This window comes from Crocodylus porosus, unplaced genomic scaffold (genome assembly GCF_001723895.1).
Source record: "Crocodylus porosus isolate Cpor-Errol unplaced genomic scaffold, CroPor_comp1, whole genome shotgun sequence".
Taxonomy (NCBI): domain Eukaryota; kingdom Metazoa; phylum Chordata; order Crocodylia; family Crocodylidae; genus Crocodylus; species Crocodylus porosus.
The window spans coordinates 61,980,623-62,004,024 of record NW_017728906.1 but is presented as its reverse complement, the minus strand read 5'-3'; the positions used below and the strand labels follow the sequence as shown (position 1 = coordinate 62,004,024).

General features: G+C 41.3%; 1 protein-coding gene across 5 annotated transcripts in view; it reads right to left on the bottom strand.

The window, feature by feature from the left end:
• The window catches only part of SH3KBP1 (SH3 domain containing kinase binding protein 1), a 359,726-nt gene that overhangs the window by 117,064 nt on the left and 219,260 nt on the right, over positions 1-23,402 (bottom strand). The window contains exon 1 of one of the 5 annotated variants that reach the window (XM_019529217.1): positions 10,587-10,613. The exons of the other annotated variants lie outside the window; for them this stretch is intronic. Within the exon in view, the coding sequence (XP_019384762.1) occupies positions 10,587-10,598 (12 nt within the window). The 5' untranslated portion in view covers positions 10,599-10,613. Of the gene's footprint in view, positions 1-10,586; positions 10,614-23,402 lie in introns of those variants that run through there. 5 annotated transcript variants of the gene reach the window in all.

Genomic DNA, 23,402 nt, shown 5'->3' with positions numbered 1-23,402 from the left:
GTCAAACAATACGGGTCAGAGCATGGTCCCGGACCATGCCCTGAGGCAACCGGAGGCTCGGTCCTCCACAGAGATGCTCTGGTAGCATGCCAGAGCATCTCTGTGGTTGGCCCTTTCCCGGTGCTGAAGCACGCTGCCTGCCTGTGCAGGGCAGGCAGTGGTGCAAGCTGCAGGGGCCTGGACTGGCTTCATACCTGGTAAGTAGGGGGGTAAGGGGCTTGAGAAGGGGGGCGGGGAGCTTGAGGAAGGCCCTGCCTGGCCCCAGCCCCCATTCCTTTCCCCAAAACCCCTTTCATTCCCTCCATCCCCCATTTGCTCCCCCCATCCCGTTTGTTCCCCCAGTTCCCTGCTTGCTCTCCCTGCCCCCACACTCACCGGCAGTAGCAGAGAAGGAACAGGAGGCTGGAGAAAGCAGGGGAATGTCTCCAGCTCATTTCCAGGGGCTTGTCTCCAGCCCCCCGCTTGTCTCCAGCCCCCTGCTCATTCCCCTGCTTTAAACCCCAACTTGAACACAAAATTCCACAACAAGAAACCATCCACAGCCCGTAATGTATTAACCATGGTTTTAACAATGATTGTTAATTCTTATCCCATTGGTTGGATTACCTGTTACTCCAAGGTGCCTGTACCTGGGCACAGAGGCTGTTCCAATGTGCTGTAATTACAGTGTTTCAGAGCAGGCTCAACTAATTGAGTTTTTTGGACTGTGGTAATTGCCATGCTCCCAGCAGCCCCCCATATCTCATGTATCTGCGTCCCCGCACTTCAAAATGGTGGCAGGGGCACTTGAACTAAAGCTCATTCAACTTTAATTACAGCACACACATCCCCTGAGCATATGTAAAAGTGACCCCAGTGTCCCTCAAGGTGTCAACTATCTTCTTAACCTTCTCAATTGATTTGATTAACCCATTTTTTACCCTTCCTCTTCTCTTTCCCTTTCCTTAAACCCTTTCTTTCTGCCACCCCATTCATAGTATCTGACAAAGTTGCTGCCTACAAAAACTCCCTGAACCAGTTAGTCTCTAAGGTGTTCCCTTGCCCTACTTCCTGGTGTTTACATGTAATATATCCCAAATATTCTAGCAACTCAATATGCAAGAGTTCTTCAGCACGTCCACACATGCAAGCACATGCACTTGCAGCAGCTGTAGTAGAAGCAGTGAAAATCTGAGCTCTGGCTTTTTGCCTCAGCACACGTGCTTGGACATGCACTTTGTTGTGTAGCAAATTGTGCCATTTGGGCAAAATAACCCTGCCTGGTTCCTCCTGGATCTGCAGTCTGGGGGAGCTAGAGCCTAGGGCCAGCACCTGTGCTGGCCCCAGCAGTATAAAAACCTGCCCTGCCCAGCAGCTTAGAGCTAATTGCCCTCAGGAGCTTCTGAGGCCCAGCCACTTGGTATCTGAGGACACTAGCAGTATACCAAATTCACTTTTTAAAATACCTCAAAATCTACATTCTTCCATTCTTCCATAATTAGAACAAGAGAGAGCGAGAAAGACACACACACACACACACACACACACACACACACAGAGAGAAAGGGATTAATCAGATGGGCAATGTTTTATTGATATATTTACAGTGTTAAAGAAATTTGAAGCCTACCAGTGTCTCCAGCATCACAATAAAATAAATCCTAAATAATGTTTGCTTTTGGTTTCCTTATCACATGGTGGGAGTGTGATGGGGGAATGTGGGGTTTGCAGGAGAGGGTAAGAAGGGGGGTGGGGAGATGTGGGGGGTATGAGTCAGTGTGCGGGTAGGTATGGGGGGACTGGGTGTGGGGGCTGCTTAGGAGGGGTAGGTCTCCTGTATGAACACTGTGTGCCCACGGCGGCTGTTGTCCCCACTGGCAGCGGTGGGAGCATGGTGGTAGTGGTAAGTGGGGAGCTTCTGTAGATGCCACCGGTGCCGTCAGTGGTGGGAGGAGGGAGGGGCAGGTGGTGAACGCCAACCAGGAGTCAGTGACCACCCGCAGATGCCACTGACAGCATCAGCAGCAACAATTGATGACTGCCCACAGATGCTGCTGCCACCAGCAGGAGGGTGTGGGGGTGGAGAGGCAAGCGGTGATTGCCTGCAGGCACCACCAACCGTGTTAAAGTTTTGTTGTTTAAGGACAGCTACTCTGAATGTCAGTGATGAAATGTCCACGGAGGTTAAAAGCATTCACCAATTACAGACTTTTGGATTTTTTTCTTTTTTTCTCAATTGATCTAATCAACCCACCTTTGTTTATAAAACCTTTGTATATAAAACACTTTCTTTCTGCTTGTCCCATAGCATCTGCCATATCATTCGATAAAGCCGGCTCTTGCCTATGAAAGCTAATGCCCTACCTTCTGCTGGACTTCATACTAACATACTATTTTAAGTAGTAGTAGAAGCATATGTTATTTCTAAAGCTAATTTCTTCAAACATGTTAATGTCACTGTAGACTATATCAAGGCAAGTTTGCAGTTTTACAGTTAAACATGGTATTTAAAACCACAGCACCCATGCAAAAGAGCTAAAGGTAGCAAAGGTGAAAAATAGTTCACCTAGTTCCACGTTCATAAATGGAATAAAATATCCCCTTACGCTGTATGCATCCATACCTGCAGCTACACCAAATCTATGCTAAAGTTTTCATTCAAAAGGATTTAAAGGAGACTGTAATCATATTAGACCAGTGGTGCTCAACCTTGTGACTCCACGGGCTGGATGAGTGGCATGGGACTGGTCTGCATGCCGGATCCAGTATGGGGCTGGTATGCAAAGTCAGTCTGCAGAGTGGCCGCGTGCACCAACCAAAACCATGCACTGGATCCAACCACAGAGCAAGGCCACATCCTGGCACAATTTGACTGTGGGCTGTAGCATTTGGCTTGTAGTGTGCCTCACAAGTCCAAAGATTTGGTGGTGGCATTAACTGACATGGCAAATTTGTGATCCTGCTAGCTGAATGACAAGGCCCAGGCAGCTGAATTCAATCTGTGGGCTAGAGGTTGAGCACCACTGTATTATACCGTATTTAAAACATTCACTGCTCTAGAAATCATCAAGTTCTGAATGTTAAGAGTATCCTGGGCTTCTTGTATCTCTCACACTGATGCTTAGCACATCAAACTCTAACCAGATGAACGGGCAGAAAAACAGGAAAACAAAATAAGCAGTACAGAGATCATTCAACAAGATGCAATTGCGTTGGAACTTCTCTTTTCTAGGTTATGGCATCTATTCATTCACCTGTGTGACAGCTACACATTTCTTTTTCACCAAAAAAGGAACAAAGATAAACTTCTGCCTTTCATCAGATAAACAGACTTTAGGCTGTATAACCAAATTTAAGTCTAACACCCAATGCTTTGAATCCGGAAGGAAGGAACACTCACTTTTGTTTTCAAGACTAAAATTTGTTTTTTCAAAATGACATCGTCTCCTAGAGTGTTTAGGAAAAAGATTATTTTTATTTTCCAAATATTCTTCAGCTAGCTAGATAGGAAAAGGCTCCAGCAACACTGAAAGTTTTTTTCAATCTACTCGCGCACACAGTCTTCTTCTGGTGAAAAATGGTGGGCAGTGTTATACAGTGCTGTATTCATGGTACTTCAAAGACAAAACAACAAGCCCCTGCACTGTGTAAACGCAATACTATAAACAATAACTGAAAGAGGAGAAGGAACAAAGCTACAAAAACTTTAATATAAACAAGTTGGTATCTAAGCATACAATCTTTTAAATGCAGGATATTCTGCATTTGAAAGACTGTTTAAATATATCCCAACCATGAAGTTGGTTCAATAAAAAAATATCACCAATAAAAATCCTTACCACTTGCTTATTTCCTTGGACCATCACAGCTACATCACTCCAAGCAGCCTGTTAAAATTAATCCCTGTTTTACTTTTTGTGAAGTATTAGAACTTGTGATAAGTCATTTTACCCCTTGTTTTAATTTTCTATATTATATTGTTGTACATATTCCCAATAAGTGAAGACACCAAGATTCATGTAGAGCTAGCTACCATAGGTATCGTCTACATTTATGCAATTTACTTTTACATGTTGAAGGAGAAATTCTGAACTTTTCCAGCATGACAGATATTAATAAGAAAGCTCGTCTCAGACTCCTAAACCCTTGCTTGCAATTGGATAACTCCCTTTAGCAACTTCAGCAGCTGCTTACATGGAAAAATTACTTTTGCTGTCTCCTAATGCAATTTAGCAGCTGGAAACAAGGACCAGAGCCAGCACCATGTGACCATCCAGCTAACCATGCACTGCCACCACCAACTGCTCAGCTGAATGTCAACAGACCGCCAGCAGCCTGACAGTCTACAGCTAAAAAAAAAAATCTGCATTATGAAAAAGAATCATCTAAGGTACTAAAAGAATTTTGTACCACTTTTAACAGACGGAAAAAATAAGGAGGGAAAATATTAATATATTTGTATATTTCCTACCCCCCCCTTCTCAGAACTAAAATAGAAAAGAAAAACACCTCCATACCCCTCTAAAACACCCACCTGAAAGTGACACTGGGTTTTTTTGACTTAGATCTGGGAATGCTCAGTGAGACTTCTGCAACCTCAACTGTTGTTCACTCCATGGTGTACCTTTTATGGCCTGAGAACACCATGCTGAGACTGGTATGTTACTTTTATGAACCCTTACAGATTTCAAATTAAAGGAAGAAGACAGTTGTTTTTTGCCTCTGAAAAATGTTCACTTCCTAGCATGAGAAAGCTAAACATTTTTCTGCCACTTGTTATATTAGCAATTTCTATGAATCAGAGAATCTTGACATTTGATACTGCTAGTCCCTTAGTTATCCCCTCTGTTAATGAGCTAAAAATCTTTCCACTCTAGAGGTTTTATTGGGATTACACTGCATCTAAGTGACAAAGGGAACTCAACAGTTTAGGTTAAGTAGATACGCTGCTGAAACAAATGGAGCAAGACATATCAGGTTCACTGATGAGTAAAAATGCTTAGGAAATGAAATAAAAAGAGCGAATGAGAAATTAAATCCATGCACTCTGGTCCTAGCTGCCTCATCTCAACACAGCAAAAATACACACAATTAAACGAGGTGCATAAAGACTGTAGCTTTCTGTCAAGCTAGAGAGTCACAACAGAGGTACGGTTTCTGAAAAGGACATCTTTATTCAATTTTCTATTTTTTTGCTTCTCTGGCTTGTGCAAATGAAGACTCCCAGCAGGAACTTTAATCTGAAATTTTAACATCTGAAGGCTCAAATACAGAATCAGCTCGCTCTCCATCAGGAAGGATCCTACTTAATGTCTGAAATCTTTCAACACAAATCTAGACTGCTGTCATCCACAATCAAGTTCTAGACTGTAACAGTCAGCACAGAAACTGCTTTTACAAAACCTAACCTTTAGTAGGAATCAGCAATCCCTATGGTTGTCACTGGGATTTTACCACCCCCCACCCCTTTACATTAAACAGTTCAGAGTCCTTACTCACTTTTCCCTTCCAGTATTAATAGTACATGTACTAGAGAATAACAGGGATGCTGCTGTTTCTTTTTGTACCAACAAAAATATTTTAGTTGATAGAAGAATAATTTTGAAGATTTATACTTTACATGCACAAGAATTCTTACACAACCCAAACCATTCTCTTTTTATACTGTATTCTTCATACATGACATTTCATAAAGCTGTTTCTTCTGCTTCTACCCTGAGATCCATGAGTTTTTCATTAGCATCAAGATGCATGTTTATGTGTTTTTAGTACAATCACTATTCTTCCCACTTGCCCTCCAGGAGCAAGATAATACATTCTCTCTCAATAATACGACATATCCACCAACAATAACAGTGCTATTCTAACACCCCAGTCACCGGCCAGGACTTCTCTGTTCTAGGTACTATCTATAAAACAAAAAGACACTGTCCCAAAGATCTTATAGTCAGAGTAATTATGGCCCTCTTCACTATAGTATCTGAGTTATTTAAGAAAGTTCTATTTCTTCTTTAACTTCCTAGCCATTAGAGCACCGAGACTCTAAAACAGCCTCTTACTCGGCAGTGGTGGCGGCAAATCCTTCCATCTCCTTTTAAGATGGAGGTCTGTAAGTTTATGAAAGAGGTTACAGTACCATGGAGATCACCAACATTTGGGTGAGTTACAAACAATTCACAGCAGGTTGCCCAACTTAGCCGTTTGCTGCAGCTGCTACTTCAAAAGACACTGCCTCTGAGCAGCTGGGGCACCTCAGTAGTCTTGCACAGTTGTTTGCTACAGCTATGTAAACTCGCAGAAAGTTGACAAACCCACATCTTTATAGGGGGTAAGGAATCCAAGCCTGCAAAGAATGCGGGTCCTAACATATATAATGCATGGGCATAAATTCAACAAATCAGGTACTTAAACTCAGTAGTTTAACTCAATACATATATGGATCCATGTAAGTGACACGAACTTACACCAAGTTCACATAGATCATATGCAACCCCATAAGAAATAGTTGTTATGCACATATGCCTGCCTGACTAACCTTGTTTCTTTTTATGACCAGGTGACAAAATGCTTAGACACAAGAGTCGAGGTAGATGTCATCTACCTAGACTTTAAGAAGATGTTTGATACCGTATCTCATTCTAGTCTTGTAAATAAACTGACAGGCTGTGATGTAGATGATTACACGGTCAGGTGGGTGGCAAATTGGCTTAGAGGTTGCACCCAGAGAGTGGTGGTGGACTGGTCAATATTGACCTGGAAAGATGTGAGCAAGAGAGACCTGCAAGGCTCAGTCCTTGGACTGGTGCTATTCAATGTCTTCGTCAGTGACTTGCAGATGATAGCACATTATGGGACAAAGTTAACACACCAGAGAGTAGGGAACGGATCTAGGAGAATCTGGACAGATTGGAAAGATGGGCAGAACGAAATAGGATGCAGTTCAACAAAGACAAGTGCAAAGTGCTGCACCTAGGCAAAAAGAACCACCAACATACTTACAGGCTGGGGGATGACTGTCTTAGCAGCGGAAAGGGATCATGGAGTCATAGCTGACTCCAAGATGAACACGAGTCGTCAATGTGACAAAGCAATCAACAAGGCTAACTGCACTTTATCATGCATTAGCAAATGCATGACGAACAGGTCCAGGGAGGCGATGCTTCCCTTCTATGTGGCACTGGTCAGGCCATAGTTGGAGTACTACGTCCAGTTTTGGATGTTATTCTTCACGAGGGATGCGGAGAATCTTGAGAGGGTTCAGAGCAGGGCCACTCGTATGATCAGAGGCCTGCAGCTAAGGCCCTACAAGGAGAGACTGAGGGACCCAGATCTCTTCAGCCCTCGCAGCAGAAGGCTGAGAGGTGATCTTGTGGCTGCGTATAAATTCATCAGGGGAGGGCAGCAGGAAATAGGAGATGCTCTAGGCACCCCCTGGAATAACTAGGAACAATGGCCACAAATTGACAAAGAGCAGATTTTGGTTGGATATTAGAAACAACTTCTTCACAGTAAGGGTTTCCAGAATCTGGAATGGGCTTCCAAGGGAGGTGGCGCTCTCCCCTACCTTGGGGGTCTTCAAGAGGAGACTGGACAACTACCTAGCTGAGGTTGTCTGACCCCAGCACTTTTTCTTGCCTAGGGCAGGGGGTCAGACTCGATGGCCTACTGAGGTCCTTTCCAACCCCAACACCTGTGAATCTACATGCAGCTCATGCATGTGATTTCATACAGGTATCAAATAGTTCCTTCATCACATGTTCCAAAAACGGTGGAGAAAGGCTGCCACAGAGGAAAAAATAAGAGTACTAGCATGCATAATAACTGCATCAATTTCAAATTATACTGATATACGGCATCACTTGTATCTGTATGCTTTTGTAGCAGTACAAGGATACGAAAACTGTTGCTTCTTTAAACCTCTTTAATTCAAGGTTAAAGGTATCGCCATTTTGCTAATCTGCTTCACTGCAGAAGGATAAAACAGTTATAGTGTTACAGGTGATGTGTGCTGAACAAGAGATCCCCCTTCACTTCTAAAGCAGCTAAACTCTGTTTTGCTCACAGCCTAAGCTTCTTCAGGATTCCTTGCAGCACAATAAAAACAGCATTATCTTGCATTTCTGTACCATCTGTCACAAAGATGGCAATAGTTTCATTAAAAAAAAAAGCAGCGATTATCCTCACAATCCCAATACCATAGGTAAATAGTACAAACATCCCATTATATAGACGCAGGAGGCAAGACATGGGAAGTACTTTTCTAAACTTGCACAGCCATTCAAGGCAGAAACAGAAATAAAATCCCAGTTTACCAATTCCCAGATCTATCGTCTGGTAGCAAACTAGATAACAATACCTCTTGCAGTCTTCCAGTACATTTGTCTCTGTTTTTATCACGTTCCTCCTTTTTTCTACGCTTATGTCATGTTACAACAGAAGACAAAACAAAGACAGAAACATGACAGACCTTCCTTGTTCACAGTAATGCCAGTGCTAATACTTAAGTCCTTCTGTAGGTAAAATTAAAACGCCAGCACCGATACAAAGCAATTCAATATAATCCTCAAAAGTTAACTAATTAAAAGAAGTCTATACTGCCATCCTAGCAGACAGTGCCTACTTCAGTAATGATGCACACTGTTGCTTGAGATTCAGAAACAAACATCTCCGCCATCCGCCTAAGGGAGGATCAATGGATGATAGTACATGTCCTTCAGTTATTAAAAATAGTCCTTCACCTATCATACTCCCTTCACATCCCACCCCCCAACCCAAGAAGCAGCTCAAATGCAATATTCAAGAGCATTTCAACTGTTCTCAAAACAAGACAATCAATGGAACTTCTCCGCCATCTGGTTTTTTTTCTTCTTCCTTTGTGTGACCTTTCCTTTTCTTTATTAGTCTATCGTTTTCCCCCACACTTTTTTATCATTTTGACATTCTGTGCAACTTGTCCACATTGCCTAATTTTATGGCTTGTTTTTGCATTTATTTTTAAAAAGACGACTATGTGGAGCAACTTACACAGATTACATGCTGAAGAACCACAGAGGAAAATTAATCACTATCCTTACCCATTTCCTACACACCAATATAAACTATTTTGAGTACTCCATGAAATAGGAAACTGGAACTTATCAGTTTTCCTCTGAAGACAGCTCTCTAATGTGGTATAGAAATGGAAAATGACTAGGAATATGTGACTTGAGTTTTCCCTTCCCCAGCAAGTACTTTAGACACAGAGGCTTCTCTAAAGGAAACAGTCTGCTCTGTGTATGAAGCTCTGCTGCTGTCAGTTTGGGTGGCCAGAGTGTGGCAAGCATCCCAGCATCCAGAGCACACCAGGCAGCCGTCCGTATTTGGCTACAAGTCACCATTTGAGAAGGACTGGCTCTAAGGGCTTCTGCAGGCCAGAAGCATTCAGTCCCATAGGACCCTCCCCTGCCTCAATCATTTTTATTGGAAGATTTTTATGTCATGCTGGTCAAGATAACTCTCATAATGTAAGCTTTGTAATGAAAAAAAAAAAACAGTTTTTATTCATAAAGATAATATTCTGGATACATGTCTATCAGCAGCAAACAGTTAAAAAGATTCTTTGTAAAATCTGGCTAGACATTTCATCCCAAACACTGACAGGCTATTCTATGGTGCTGTTCCATTTCCCTGACACCCTCCTGCCCCTCTTTTTTTTTTAAAGAGAGGAAAAGGAAAGACACATGGCACATTGTAAGCCTAAAAATCTATTCAAAGAACTCTGTAGCGTCATTTCAGTGCTTGGGACAGAACTCTCTGATTTCTGATTTTAAATGCACAAGTTTAGAGATTTATACCTACCAACATACAAACCAAAAACTATTGGTAAATAATCAAACAATTTATTTGGCATGTCCCTTCAACACGCTATATAATTTCATAACACACAGCAGCAACGGGCACAAATTCTGTTTGCTATCACTTAAAATGAAGGAATGATTGCCATCTAGATTTCACTACCTTCATGAAAAAAGATCTAATATCTATAAAACCATCAATCTCAGTTTCTCTGAACCCACTTGGCAAACTCCAGCCATCACCTCACACAGAAGAGGAAACACTTTCCCTGACAACGAAGAAGAACTTCAGCTTTAAATCGTTATTCTTGAAAAAACAAATTAGATTTTTAATTACTAAGGAAAAGCTAGATTTCGTTTCCTTTAAAAAATGTCCTAGGGAGATGGTGCAACAGTTGTGGCTTATGTGAACTGTGAAGTTACATCATTCTTTACAGTAAAAGAATTAAAAGCAAGTAGTATAGATATCAAAAACATCTGTTTAAGTTTTATTTCCAAACTGACCAAAAAGAAAAAGCAAGCTAAACAGTTCCAGGACAGAATGTTTCTTAACAAAGTAATCCTTTATTTTAATATATTCCTCCATAAAAGGAGGATTTCTCTTCTGTCCAGGATCATAATGGGGAAAACAACCCTCCCAGTTTTACATTTACAATTTCTATCCATTGGTTAGAAGAATTAGAGTCCTGCTATCAGATATCCATGCTCTAAAGTATATTAGTTACAAGACAGTTTGAGATGGTAAAAGAAAAGCAATTTATTTAAAAGAAATACCTCTTCTCCCATTGTGAAGTAAAGCTGTCTTTCTACAAGTAAGTGTCTAAGAGTACTGCAGTCCTCCCACTTCCTTGTAATAGCTGAACTCATTAACTCTGCAAGACCAAGCCTAAACTGAGTCACACTTCTTCAGGCCCTCTGAGGAAAACAAAGCTTGCATTTGTTTATTACACAGGAAGCTGGGAACTTTTTGTAGCTTTGCTTACTTTAGGGTAGAAGTTTCCTCTTCCAGATCAAAAACTAGACTCTACTGGCTTCATGCACATGACAGCTAGAAAAGGCAACATAAGCAGGGATGTGCAAAAATTTTGTAAGCAGCCCAGACACAAAACCTTCTAAAAAATATTATAAGGAATTTGGAAAATTAATCTTTTTAATGTCAAATTCCAAATGCATTGTTTTCATCAACTCAAATGCAAAGAATTAAAACTTCACCCGATATAGCTTTAAAAACTTAAGGAAGAGTAAAGATGAATCACTCCCAGCAATTCCCTCATCCACAAAAAACCCAAACAACGTAACATTTCATCTACCCAATATATACATTTATGCAAATTAAAGAATGACTGAAAACAGGATAAGACTGTATAAGCTTATTTGAATAAATAAGAAAACAATAATCATATTGGCTATAAATTATACTTAGGAGATTCCAAAATGCTATAAACACTTCCCAGTTTTATTTGATCTCTACAGCAGGTTTAGCAAGCTTTGTAATATGTTGCAGAATTTCAAGACACACGCACGCAAACATGCACGCAATGGGTATAACACACACACGCCAACTATTAAAATGCAGCCATCTCTGAATAGGAAAATGCACCAAGTAATGTCAGCACAATGCAACACAATTTAGAGACAAAAAAGATGCAGAAAACTTTACCAGTGAAAAACCTGGTTGAAGGAACTGGGTGCATTTAGTGTAGAAAAGAGAAAACCCAAGAGAAATCCCGTAGTCTTTCAATATCTAAAGAGGAAATTTCAATATTTTAAAGAGGAAAACAGTCAAGCGTTCCCTTAGCCACTGAAGAAGGACCAAAAAAAAAACAAACCCAAAAAATAACAAAAAAAATCAGCATCAAAATCAGCATCATTTGAATTTGCATCAAAGAAGACTCGATTTGAATATGAGAGAAAATGTTCTACTTATCAGAAAGTGATGAAATGCTACGATAGAGGTGCTTCTACATGACGTTTGCTACTATAGGGATGCTTGTACCCATGGTGGGTTTTTTACTGTGACAATTAAAAACCCACCTTTTCAATTTAGGGGCTTCCATCACTGTTACAGTGAGAAGCCTGATCCTTTTTTCCCGCCCCCTCAAAGCCTGCCCACCTCTTCAGCAGCCAGGGTCAAGCTGTTTTTAATTCATGGAGATTTTGAAGGCCCGGCTAGACAAAGTCTCAGCTGGGATCATCTTGTTGGGCACGGTCCTGCTTTGAGGCGAAGAAGAAGCCCCTGAGCTGTGGGGGCCCCAGTCCTTTTCCTCGTAGGGGTAGCATCCCCAGGCCTGTCCAGGTGAGCTGCTAGCGGGTCAGATAGTACCTCCACTCAGAGGCAGCAACCACCAGATCCAATTCTTCTCTGAGTCTGCCCAGGGAGCAGCACCCTGTGCACTGTTCCTGCCACCAGGGACCACCCAGGAATGGGTTGCCTTGCATCTGGGACAGCACGGGAAGACAGAAGGAGGGCAGCTGGATGTGCTGCCAGCCAGGGAAGGAGGACGGGATGGTGCATGGTGTGCTGGAAGCCCAGGCGGGCTCAGGGGAGCGTTGGATTGTGCACCTCCAAGCTGGAGCAGCCCACCCAGGCACTCCCAGAGAATGCTGTCACTGAAGACAGAAGGACCCAGGCCGCCCACAGCTCATGGGCTGCTTGGCCTGCTGGCAGCTCACCCCCCAGCCACGGGAAAGGCAGGCAGTCTCGGCACGGAGGGGTGGAGGGGGGAAGGATCAGGCCCCTCAACATTTCTATCATTTCTGCCTTCAGTCCGCCTCTCCTGCGGTGGGGGGCGGGGAGGGGGGGTCTGTCAAATTAAAGGCTGCAATGTTACAAGTAGCTATGTTGCAAACTAAACTGCGGATGTGGTTTAGTTTGCAACAAACTCATTTAAAATTGCAAAAAAACCCATACATGTAGGGCGCCACACAATTAAACTGCAAAAACAGGCAATTTTCTTCATATGTACAAGCACCTTAGACTTCTAAAAGAGATCTGAGGGATTGGAAGCTTAAGACTACAGGAGGCAAACTTCCATAAGGGATGGTCCAGGTGCACTGAATCCCATCTCAGAGCAAAGGCAGGGGAGGATGACCTTTTTAAAAGGTCCTTCCAGCCCTATAGTCCTAAAATTTGTGAATTATGAAATCAGATAAACAGATCAGGACAACCTCACAAATGTATTTAACTGCTGGGAAAAAGACATATGGAAATTTAATAACCAAAAATTATCAAGACATTGCTTTCACATCTCATACAAAAGGATAGCACATCTATGAACCCAGTACTGCTTCAATACCACTCTACAGAACAGGTTTAGTAATGATTTACAGGGAAGATCACCACATCCTGATTCAATACACCACTTCCTGGATGTTTTAGTTGCAAATTTCCACTAAAATTATTTTGAGGTCATAATGCAATATATTTGCTTCGGTTTCACTTTTAGAGAAAATAGATTTTAGAGTGGGGAAAACCCACACCACATTATAATGATAAGTGATTCAATCAGCTATATTTTTTATTATCTTCTGTTAAAGAAATTTCAAGAAAACTAAAATTACCAATTAATGGAAAATTTCCAAATGGATAAGAAGAGATGACTATATAAACTTTTACTCTAGTTGTATAATAAGATTTTTTTACGCAGTCCTGTTTGAATTATGTACCACAGGTCACTTGAACAGTCAGAAATCTCCTTAATGCCTCAATGAATACAAAGATTATACATGCAATTTCAAAGTTCAATTAGCTAGGTTGTTTTCTTCTTTGTGCTAGTCAGCTATCCATGCTTTTATTTTTCAGGTTCACATGTACAAAGAAGAAAATATCTGCTCATTAAGACATTCTTCAGTTTTGAAAAGGTTGCAAAAGTAACAGTACAGACATATAATTAAAAAATAATTAGCATTATCACCTTCCTCGTAAGTTAAAATACTCAAAGAAAAAACAAATATCAACAAGGAACGAGCATTCATTTCAAGCTAAGACATATCATAAAAATATTAGGACATTATACTACTGCTGCACTGTATTTCAGCCATCTGGTTCCTTAAGTCATAATGTAGTTCATTCCTGTCTATACTGGCCAGTAAAATCATCCTAGCACTTCTTTAGGGGAAAAAAAAAAAAGACATTTAAATAAGTTGTTTCAGGAGTAAACTTTATGATCAATGTATTGCTTGCTAGATTTTATTTAAATAAAGTCACATTGCAATTATTGTAAGAGTTATACAGTCAGCCAATTAACTGGAAGCTTACCAAATAGTAAATACAAAAAATGGATTCACTGTACTGGGGTTGGAACCCGAAATAAATAGAGCCGACTCCATAAATCTAGCTTACTCCCCAACAGAAGTTCTCTGAAACTCAGCAGTATGAAAATTAGTGTACTTTTGCCCAAACAAAGCCTGGGAGCTTCCTGGCTGATTCATTCTGACATACTTCTCTGATTTATTTTCCAAAAGAATAAAAAAGAATCATAGGCCCCTGGCAGATATAACAAATAAAATGAGATTAATCTGTTAATCATGCCATAAATAGTAATCCCTGCCACACATATAAGGAATTAACAGCATGACAAAACTGAGAACTAGCCACAAAAATATTCCACAGAAGATGTGTAACATTTTAGTGGCTAGTTTCCTTTGTGCCTAAAACTGAAAGTGTGGCAGGATAAGCAGAGCTGGCTTAAGACTCCAGTGAGGTCCTGGGGCTGAGATGGACAGTCAACAGATTGCCAGTTCCACTTCACCAGGGTCTAGATCCAGCTCCAATGCAGTCTCAGAGCTGGGACCAACATTTGTTGATTCCACCCTGGGACTGGGATTGACATTAAGCCAATTATCAGTCCCTACCCAGGATTGCTCAGGTTCAGCCAGGCTGCAGGCACCCAGCTGTCAACTTGCTGGTGCAGGGGGAGCCTGGGACCCTGGACTCCCCCTGCACTGGCAAGTAGTCATGACATCATTGATATCTGATCCCAAGATCACGTGTCCTTGCCATGCACCTGTGGCACAACAAAAGGCACAACGGGATTGGGGATCAGTTCCCATCATGCCATTAAATGAATGCATGTCAGGAGCCATAAAAATGGGGATAGAAGAAATCTTGAAACCATGTCCCCATACTGAGGCAGCATCAGCTATATTATACTTAGAACCATGCCATGCACATATTTGTCTAACTGCTCTTAAAAACCTCCAAAACCAAAATCCCACAAGCTCCTTCATTAATCTTAATTATCCATACAGGTACTTAAAGTCAGAATGTTTTGTTTTACGTATAAAATTTTCCCTTTGCAATTTAATTCGTTACACATTGTCCAGTGGATATGGAGAGTAAGTCTTCCTCTTTGAGGACTTGTGTCTCCTCCTCTTATCTAGACTAACCAAATTCAGTTCGTTTTATTTTTCCTCAGAGAACATATTTTCTAAGCCTTTGATCATTCTTGTTGCTCCCCCTGAATTCTTTCCAATTAGTCTGTCCCTTCCTTTAACTGTAGTGCTTATTTTCCTTCTGTGCACAACTTTCAAATTGTGCACAGAAAGAACGCTCTTGTCAAGAATTAGCCCTATTCTGGGGCCCAGGATTTCTGCAAACCAGGCAGCCTTTAGACTGCGGAGGAGCTGTTGTGATCAAGTTCTCACTCTCACCTCCTTTACTGAAATGGGATTCAAAAGAAACAGAACACAAGAGCAACTTTTACTGATCTCACTTCGGCTTATGACGTAGTATGGGTAAGGGGTCTTATTGTTAAATTGATAACGACTAATACGTGCAAAAAATTATTACAATGCTATTTAATATCTTGCCTAACCACAAACTCAAGATATTGCCTCGGTGGGAAAATAAGCAAACTCAAAATTGTTAACAACGGTTTACCATAGGGCTCTGTTCTGGCATCCAGCCTCTTCAACTGGTACACACATGATATTCCCCAAACAAAATCAAGAAAAATGTATTTATGTGACAATATCACCATCCTAGCACAAGACTCTGATTCTAGTATTGTTCAAACTACACTCAGTAATGATTTGGCAAAATTAGAAGACTATTTTAATGAACAGTATTTGAAGCCCAACCTTGACAAAACAGTTTATTCCTTTTTTCATCCCACTAACAGCCTGGTGAACGCACAACTAAGAATCAGCTTTTGTGGAAAACCAGTAAACTATGAAACTACCAAATACATTTAGGAGTCCACCTCGATCATAGTCTCACCTATAGGCATCATCTACAAATAATTAAGAACAAACTTGCTACACATAACAACATTGTTTCAAAACTGGCTGGTACGAGTTGTGGAAGTGATGCTGTTCTCAGAACATCGGCACTGGCTCCCATTTACTCAGTGGCTGAGTATTATGTCCCAGTTTGGGGCAGAAGCACCCATAATAACTTGACTCTCGACTGAATGAAACTATGGGACTCATAACAGGTACTTGAGTAGCCACTCTTGCTCTTGAGCTGTCTGTTCTCTCATATCTCTCCTCCTGATCTTCAGTGTAAACAGGCTACTTTAAAAGTTTACAAAAACCTGCTTACATTCAATTCACTATGAATTTTTGAAGAACTTAGTGATCCCCCTATGCTAAGGCTCAAGTCAAGAAGGCTATTTTGGAGTGCGGGAAAAGAACTGAATGACAAAACCTTTGACATCAAGAAAAAATGGATCCAGCAATGGAACACAATTGACATAATTAATACATTTCTTATCACAGACCCCACATCTAAGCCCTCAGCCTTTGCTTTATGAAGATGGAGCTGGACAACATTGAACAGGGCTTATACTGGATAAGATAGACATAACTACCTACTACATAAATGGAATTTTATTAAAAACCCCAAGCATGAATGTGGCAAAATCCAAACTATACCACACATCACAGAGAAATCTCCTGTTTCTCATTTTAATGGTTACATTGAAGACCTAAACCAGGCTACTGACAATGGCTTGCAATGGATATCAAATCTAAAACTGTCACTCTAGCCTTATCTCTCAGTGCCATTATTTATAGGTTGTTCTGTTGTTCAGTTGCTGTATTCCATATGAATAAATAAATACAACCCTGGTGCCCAAAACCGAACACGATATTCATGCGAGGCCTTAAAAACATTCAGTGTCATACATTCCAATATGGTGTTGCTTTTTTCACAAAAGCATGACATTGGCAACTCACGTTCAATGTGTGAACTTCCATACTCCCTAATCTTTTTCTGTAGAACTGCTAACTAGTTGTTCCTCATTTTGTATTTGTGCAGTTGGTTACTCCAAGGTAAGTGCAGTACATTGCACTACTTATTGAATTGCATCATATTTATTGCAGATCATTTCTTCAATCTGTCAAGATCATTTTGAATTCTAATGCTATTCTCTCTGCTTCTGTAACATCTCTCATTTTGGTGCCACCTGCAAATTTAATGTGCATGTCATCCAAGTGATTAATAAAAATATTAAATAGTACTGGATGTAGGCAAACCCTCACTTAACACAGCCTTCCAGCTGAGTGAGTCACTGACAACTACTCTTTGTGTAAATCTCTCCACCAGTGGAGGGTCCACCTTAGAATAGTTTCTACTAGCCCATGCTCCCCTAGTTTGCTTAACAGGATGTCATGTGAAACAGTGCCAAAAGCCTTCCTAAAGTCTACCTCCTCTATTGTTTCTCTCTGATTTTCAAACCGTAATTACCCTTATAGAAGCAAATTTCACTGGTTCAGCATATACTTATTTGGCTGTTACTTATCACAGTATACATAATTAGGGCCTGCCTGATTTAAACCACAATTTCTCATTTTTTGTGAAAATCATGAAATTAAGTGATTTTTACGAAAAATACAACTTGCAATGAAAATCCATGATATGGCCATTTGCTGGGGAACTCCTGACCAAGCAGCCATATTGTGGTATTTCATTGCAGCAAGTTGGAGCTGTGGTGGCACCTGCACCACTGTGCAGCACCCAGTCTCCACCGCCCCGCTAACCCTCCTGCCAGCAGCAGTACATTGTTGGGAGGGGCCAGGTGAGCAGTGGGAAGAAAACGCTCAGTGCTGCCCCAGTGGGGCTCCTGCATATGGAGCAGAGCCAGAGGCACAGGCAGGGGCAGTGGCAGGCAAGGCTGAGTGGCAGCAACCCCTCATGTGTGAAGAATGCTGCCCATGCTCCAGCCCCATCCCACCTGCCCACCTGTGAGTGCCACTGAGCCTCTGCTGCCGCAATGCCAGGCAAGTTTGGCCAGCTGAGACCCGAGGTGCTGGGCATACTGACAAGTGAGTCTGTTCCTCCCTCTCCCCAGCAAACATGTGGGTTCCCCCTTCCAGTGGGGGTGCCCCATGCCCCAGGGGGAGATTTGCAGCATTCTGCTCAGAGGCTTTATCTCTCCCCCCACACTGGACAATCCTGATCCCTGCCCCCAGCTCAGCCAGCCAGGTGGCTCTAAACGTGCCCCCTCAGCCAAACAAGGGGCATGGGGGGGTGACGCCACAATCTGGGTGCAATAATGGTGGGCCCCACCATGATCAGGCCACAATAATAGTGAGCTGGGCCTGCAATTTAAACCAGGCCCTAGTTATAAACTAGGGGTTTACATTTGGATTGATTAGTTGTTCTAGACTGAGTAGTCTATAGCTCCTTGGGCCCTATTTTTCCCCCTTTTTGAACACAGAAAGAGTTTGCCTCTTTCAGGTCTACAGAGTAAAAAAATAAAACAAAATCAACCTTCTTATGTGACACAGGGAACTGTTAAGTGGTAGCCTTGTTTTTTTTTTCAAATGCCATTACAAACTGCTCCATGCCCATTTAAAAACATGGGCAAAGCTGTATGATCAATACCTTTATTATTCCTTTTTTCCAAAGAGCATCTTAAACACTTTACAGTTCAAAGACAGCAAATGTGAGAACACGGATATCTAAGGTATGGGAAAGGGTACTGGTATATGGAGAATAAGATACACTATTCACTGATGAATCACTATTCAGTGGTGATTTAGCAGAGACTCACTGACAGTCTGGGTTATCAAATTTGTTCCTGTCTATTAAACTCAATTTTCCATTTCCTGCTCCATTTGTTTTGTACTGGTGTTTTGTTAGGATTAGGGTTTCAGTCTTCCAGTTAGGCAGCAGGCATTTCAGCCATCCTTCACTCTGAGAACTGACCAACTATTTTACAAAGACCTGGTGTAACATTACCTTTTATTGTTGTAAATTATTTACTCCAAAAGGGATAAATAGTATTTCTGAGACTTTATTACAAAGAGTTCTATAAACAGCAATCATAACCACAAAATTACAGACAGGAGAGAAGGTTTGCAGAGGAAATTAATCCAACAGTTTAACACGTTATACCAAAACAGATTGTTTAAAATGACTGGGGTTTTTTTGTATGAGGATGATTATCTTTATGTAGATGAGTCAGGGGAGAGAAAAGAGAACTGGAACAGGATGAGTGGTTTGGTGTCAGGAGAGCCATATAACTATGAAAGCAAGGGGCCTGCTGTGTGGGAGTGCTATGCATGAAGTGGCTATAGACTCAGATCGCTCAGAAACAAAGAGCTTTATGCTCCATCACTGTTTGGAAGTCTCTCCCTCAAGCCTTCATTATAAATATTTTGGCTTTCTTCTCTAGGACTGCTTTTAAAGTATAATGCTATATCTAGGTGTGTAGCAGAGAAGAAGGGTGGTCAAGACATGCGTAGAGGGAATATCTAGGCAAGATGGAAAAGAAATATGGAAGAAAAAAGTTAGGAAAACTGTGTAAAAAGAAAGGGTCTCCTGGATGTCACCAACAGTAAGTACCATCTCCAGAAAACCCAATTCATGAATCTGAAAAAGTCAAGAACAAAGGGATCACAACCTAGACTAGAGATTTTCTTTTAAAGATTCAGGATCCATTTTTTCATTAATGGAATGCATTTCCGAAATGTACTCTTACTGTTCAGCATACGAGACTGAGTTTCCTCACTGTACACTCAACCAAGAGCGTCTCCCTAGGACTCACTATATGGGGAAAAAGCCTGGAATAGCTATGGCTAAATAGCTATTCTGCCCCAGTTCTTAGTCTGGGGATATTCTGGAATTGGATTAACCAAAATTGCAAAAAAACAAAACAAAACAAAAAAACCACTCCGTGCAGATAAAAGCAACCATATGGGAAGTTAGTGCGGGGTAGCTACTGTGTACTGAATTCACACCTCACCTATTTTGCAATAACCACCCTGTGACTTCCTGTGTATGCTACCTTTGACAGGCGACATGTAGATTATCCCTTACATCACATGAACAGTTTTTATAAAAAGCTCCAGTGCTCAGCATATATGAGATTCCTAAGTAATTTAGTAATATTTCTAGGGCCCCTGGTAGACGTTCAGTTAAATATGTGATGGGATCTGATCCGCTATCCCAGTAATTGCACTTCCTGCTATACCACATGTGACTGGTAGGAAGTGCAGTTGTGGGACTGGGAATCAAATGCCAATTGCATCCAACTGCTGATGAAGGGAAAGCCGGTGGACTCCTGTGGCTGAGAGCACCAGTGCACTGATTGAGTCTCGTAGCCACAAGAGAACACTGAGCGCTTCTGAGGCTGGGAGCAGCTACACATTCATTTTAAGGTGTGATGGGAATTGGCTACAAAATTATTACCCATATTTTGTGCAATACCTTTGTGACTTACTCCCTGCTTTATTGCACCATTAATTGCTTCAATGCATAGCTGGGTTACTACTTAAGACATGATTTACTGGTTTGTCACATTTTGAGAATAACATTTGCCAGGGGCCTAGTAGTTCCCATGAGCCTTTTTTGTTTGAACACTTTTTCCTACAGACTGTCTTTGGGAGGTAAATCTGCACTTGTTCTTTCCTTGCTTGCCCCGCAACTTTGCAATGCCCATTTTACTCTCCCAACAAGCAAGAGACTCTAGAAATGCTACCAGAATCATCTGTCTAATACTAGAACTTATTTTTAAAAATACCTGCTGAACGAGAAAGAGCAAATGTGAACAAATGAGCAGAGGCACATTGACATATGCATGCACAACAGCGCCAAAACAGAATAAATAAGCATAACTACAGGAAGTCCCTGCACTCTGAGAACAACTTCACATAGATGCATGCAGCAAGTTTACCTATCTCTACCCATGCATTTTAAATGAGCATGCATTTGCTGCTAATAGTGCTCAGTTATACCTGCGAGAGCCAGTTTATACCTATAGCCACAGCTTCCACTTTTCCCAACTCTCCCCTCTATATTTTTAAATATATCTCAGGGTGAATTTAGTAACCATGATAATGAAGTATGTATAAATATCAGGTGCAGACACTTGGCACATTTCTAGGCCTGGAATTCCTGGTGACCTCGCCATATTAAAAGATCAGAGCAGTTGCAATCTTCTCCATTTTTGACAGATTAATGCAGCCATCAAACTCTTAGGAAATTGCTTATGTGGCTCCTACATTTTTTGCCCTATTCCACCTCTACCTGCATAGTAAAGCAATGATAGTTTAAGAAACATTCTTCAAAAAGCTCTTACCTGCAGGCTAGATAAATGGATAATAGCTCCAAGAGAAAGCACAAAGCCTAGTTTCACCTGCAGCAAGAACTGTTTTCAAAAGGAAACGAGGAAAAGATTTTGTACTTTATATTAATTTAGTGCTGCTTCGGCAGCACATATACTAAAATGGGATTCAGCACTCTCCAGTGTTAAATCTGCCAACACAACAAATATAGTTAAAATGGACCAATTGATTTATTGGATTAAGTAATCATCCTGATTTCCATTTCATAGAAGAGGTAAAGAAGAGGGAAGCCAGAAGCAGTCCCACCTCACTGGGACAGTACAAATATGCATATATAATACTGGAAAAAAGTCAGTCTGGAGACCAAAAGCCATTTTAAGCAAGCTGCTGCAAAACGAAAGAAGAAAGCAAATCTATCACATACACTGATTCATGTAATTTTAAGCTACACAATCAAGGAAAAGAAATCTAAATTGGGCACTTCTGGGCCAAACTTGGGCTACTTTGATTACAAGCATTCCATTAATTTTTCTAATGAACCAGTAACTGGTGTACCCACAAACAAACATGTACATTTGGCACACCAGGAATGGGCACATCCATCATGGCTTTTTCCAAAAACCTTCTTACAGCATGCTGCTAACCTCAATGACACACAGTTTAGGCTATTACCTCTCTTACACCTCTCATTAGTGGAATTTTGAGAGTTATACAGTCAAGCCTTAGGTATTTTAATCCTGAATGAGTAAACTAGTAAGGCCAGCTGTTGTTGACTGTACAACATCAAGAGCAGAGAAAAACCAAAGATACAAGATTTTTTTTTACTTTCTCTCTAACACAATGATGACTCTGATGACATAATTTATTGACATAATTTATTTTCAAGCACTGGCTTCCTTTCTGTCCCTACCTTAATTCTTGTCAATGGCTGGGTAAGAGTCTTTTACTCTGTACCTCCACCATCCCAGGCTGCCTAGAATCCTTCTAACTCATCAACTATACATCTTATTTCAAATTCTCCTTTTACTTCTACTATAATTTATCTAACCCTATGCTATTGATTACTTAACCCTGAAACCATATTATTTAACTTAGTAAAACTTTATAGGATAGAGTTCCCATGAAATATACCCTCCAATATAATGATGCACTGAATTATAATAAATGTTAAATAACAAAGCTCTGAATTAATAAAGGCCATCAAAATGGGGGTAAGCTAATTATTTGTGAATATACAACATGAGATTAGTTCTAATGAAATATGAGATTTGTATGCTGATTTCATTGTTAAAAAGCAGTCTAGCTGAGGCTGAACAATATTATAAACAGATAAAGGTATCAGTACATGCAATATGTTTCAACTCTACCAGAATTGGGAAGGTTATTAATGTAGGATCTGTAAAATTCCTAGAGAGTAAAGAATGTGAAGAAAATTAAATAACATACCTGTGACTAGCCTCGGATGCAGATGCAGCCTGGGTGACCCTATGACCCACTTCAGTGCTTCCATACTTTTGAGGTGCCTTTCTGCCCCAAACCCCTCTCTCCTCTCTGCTGCTTCGCTGAGAACCAGCTGAGATATACCACAGGCTACTTCTTTGACCTTACCGGTCTCATTCAGGCTTTGCCAGCACTTACCAGAGGGGCTTTTGCAAGCTAGAAGGATCATGCTTGTGTTCAGGCATGCACTAAGAAAAGATGGATCCCCCTTTCCATGAAAATGGAAAGCCTGTATAGTCAAATGCTCTAGAATGGTGGTGGTGGGCAGGGGGGGGCAATTATTTGGGCTGGAGGACCACTTAAGGAGTTTTGGTAAGCTGCTGTAGGCTAAGGAGGAGGGGAATAATGGGGGGGGGTCAAGGTCAGGATCACGGGGCAGTGACAACGCAGGAAGTAGATTGTAACTCTGCCCTTGGTCCTGCACTGTCACCAACCTGTGACCCCAGCCCCAGCCCCTGCCCACCTATCCCGCTCCTAGATACCACTCCGCACCCATCTGTGGCCACATCCCATCTGCCCAGCTGCATGCACCCTGCCTGCAGGCATCCCGGGTTCGTCTCCATGGAGACTCCCCCA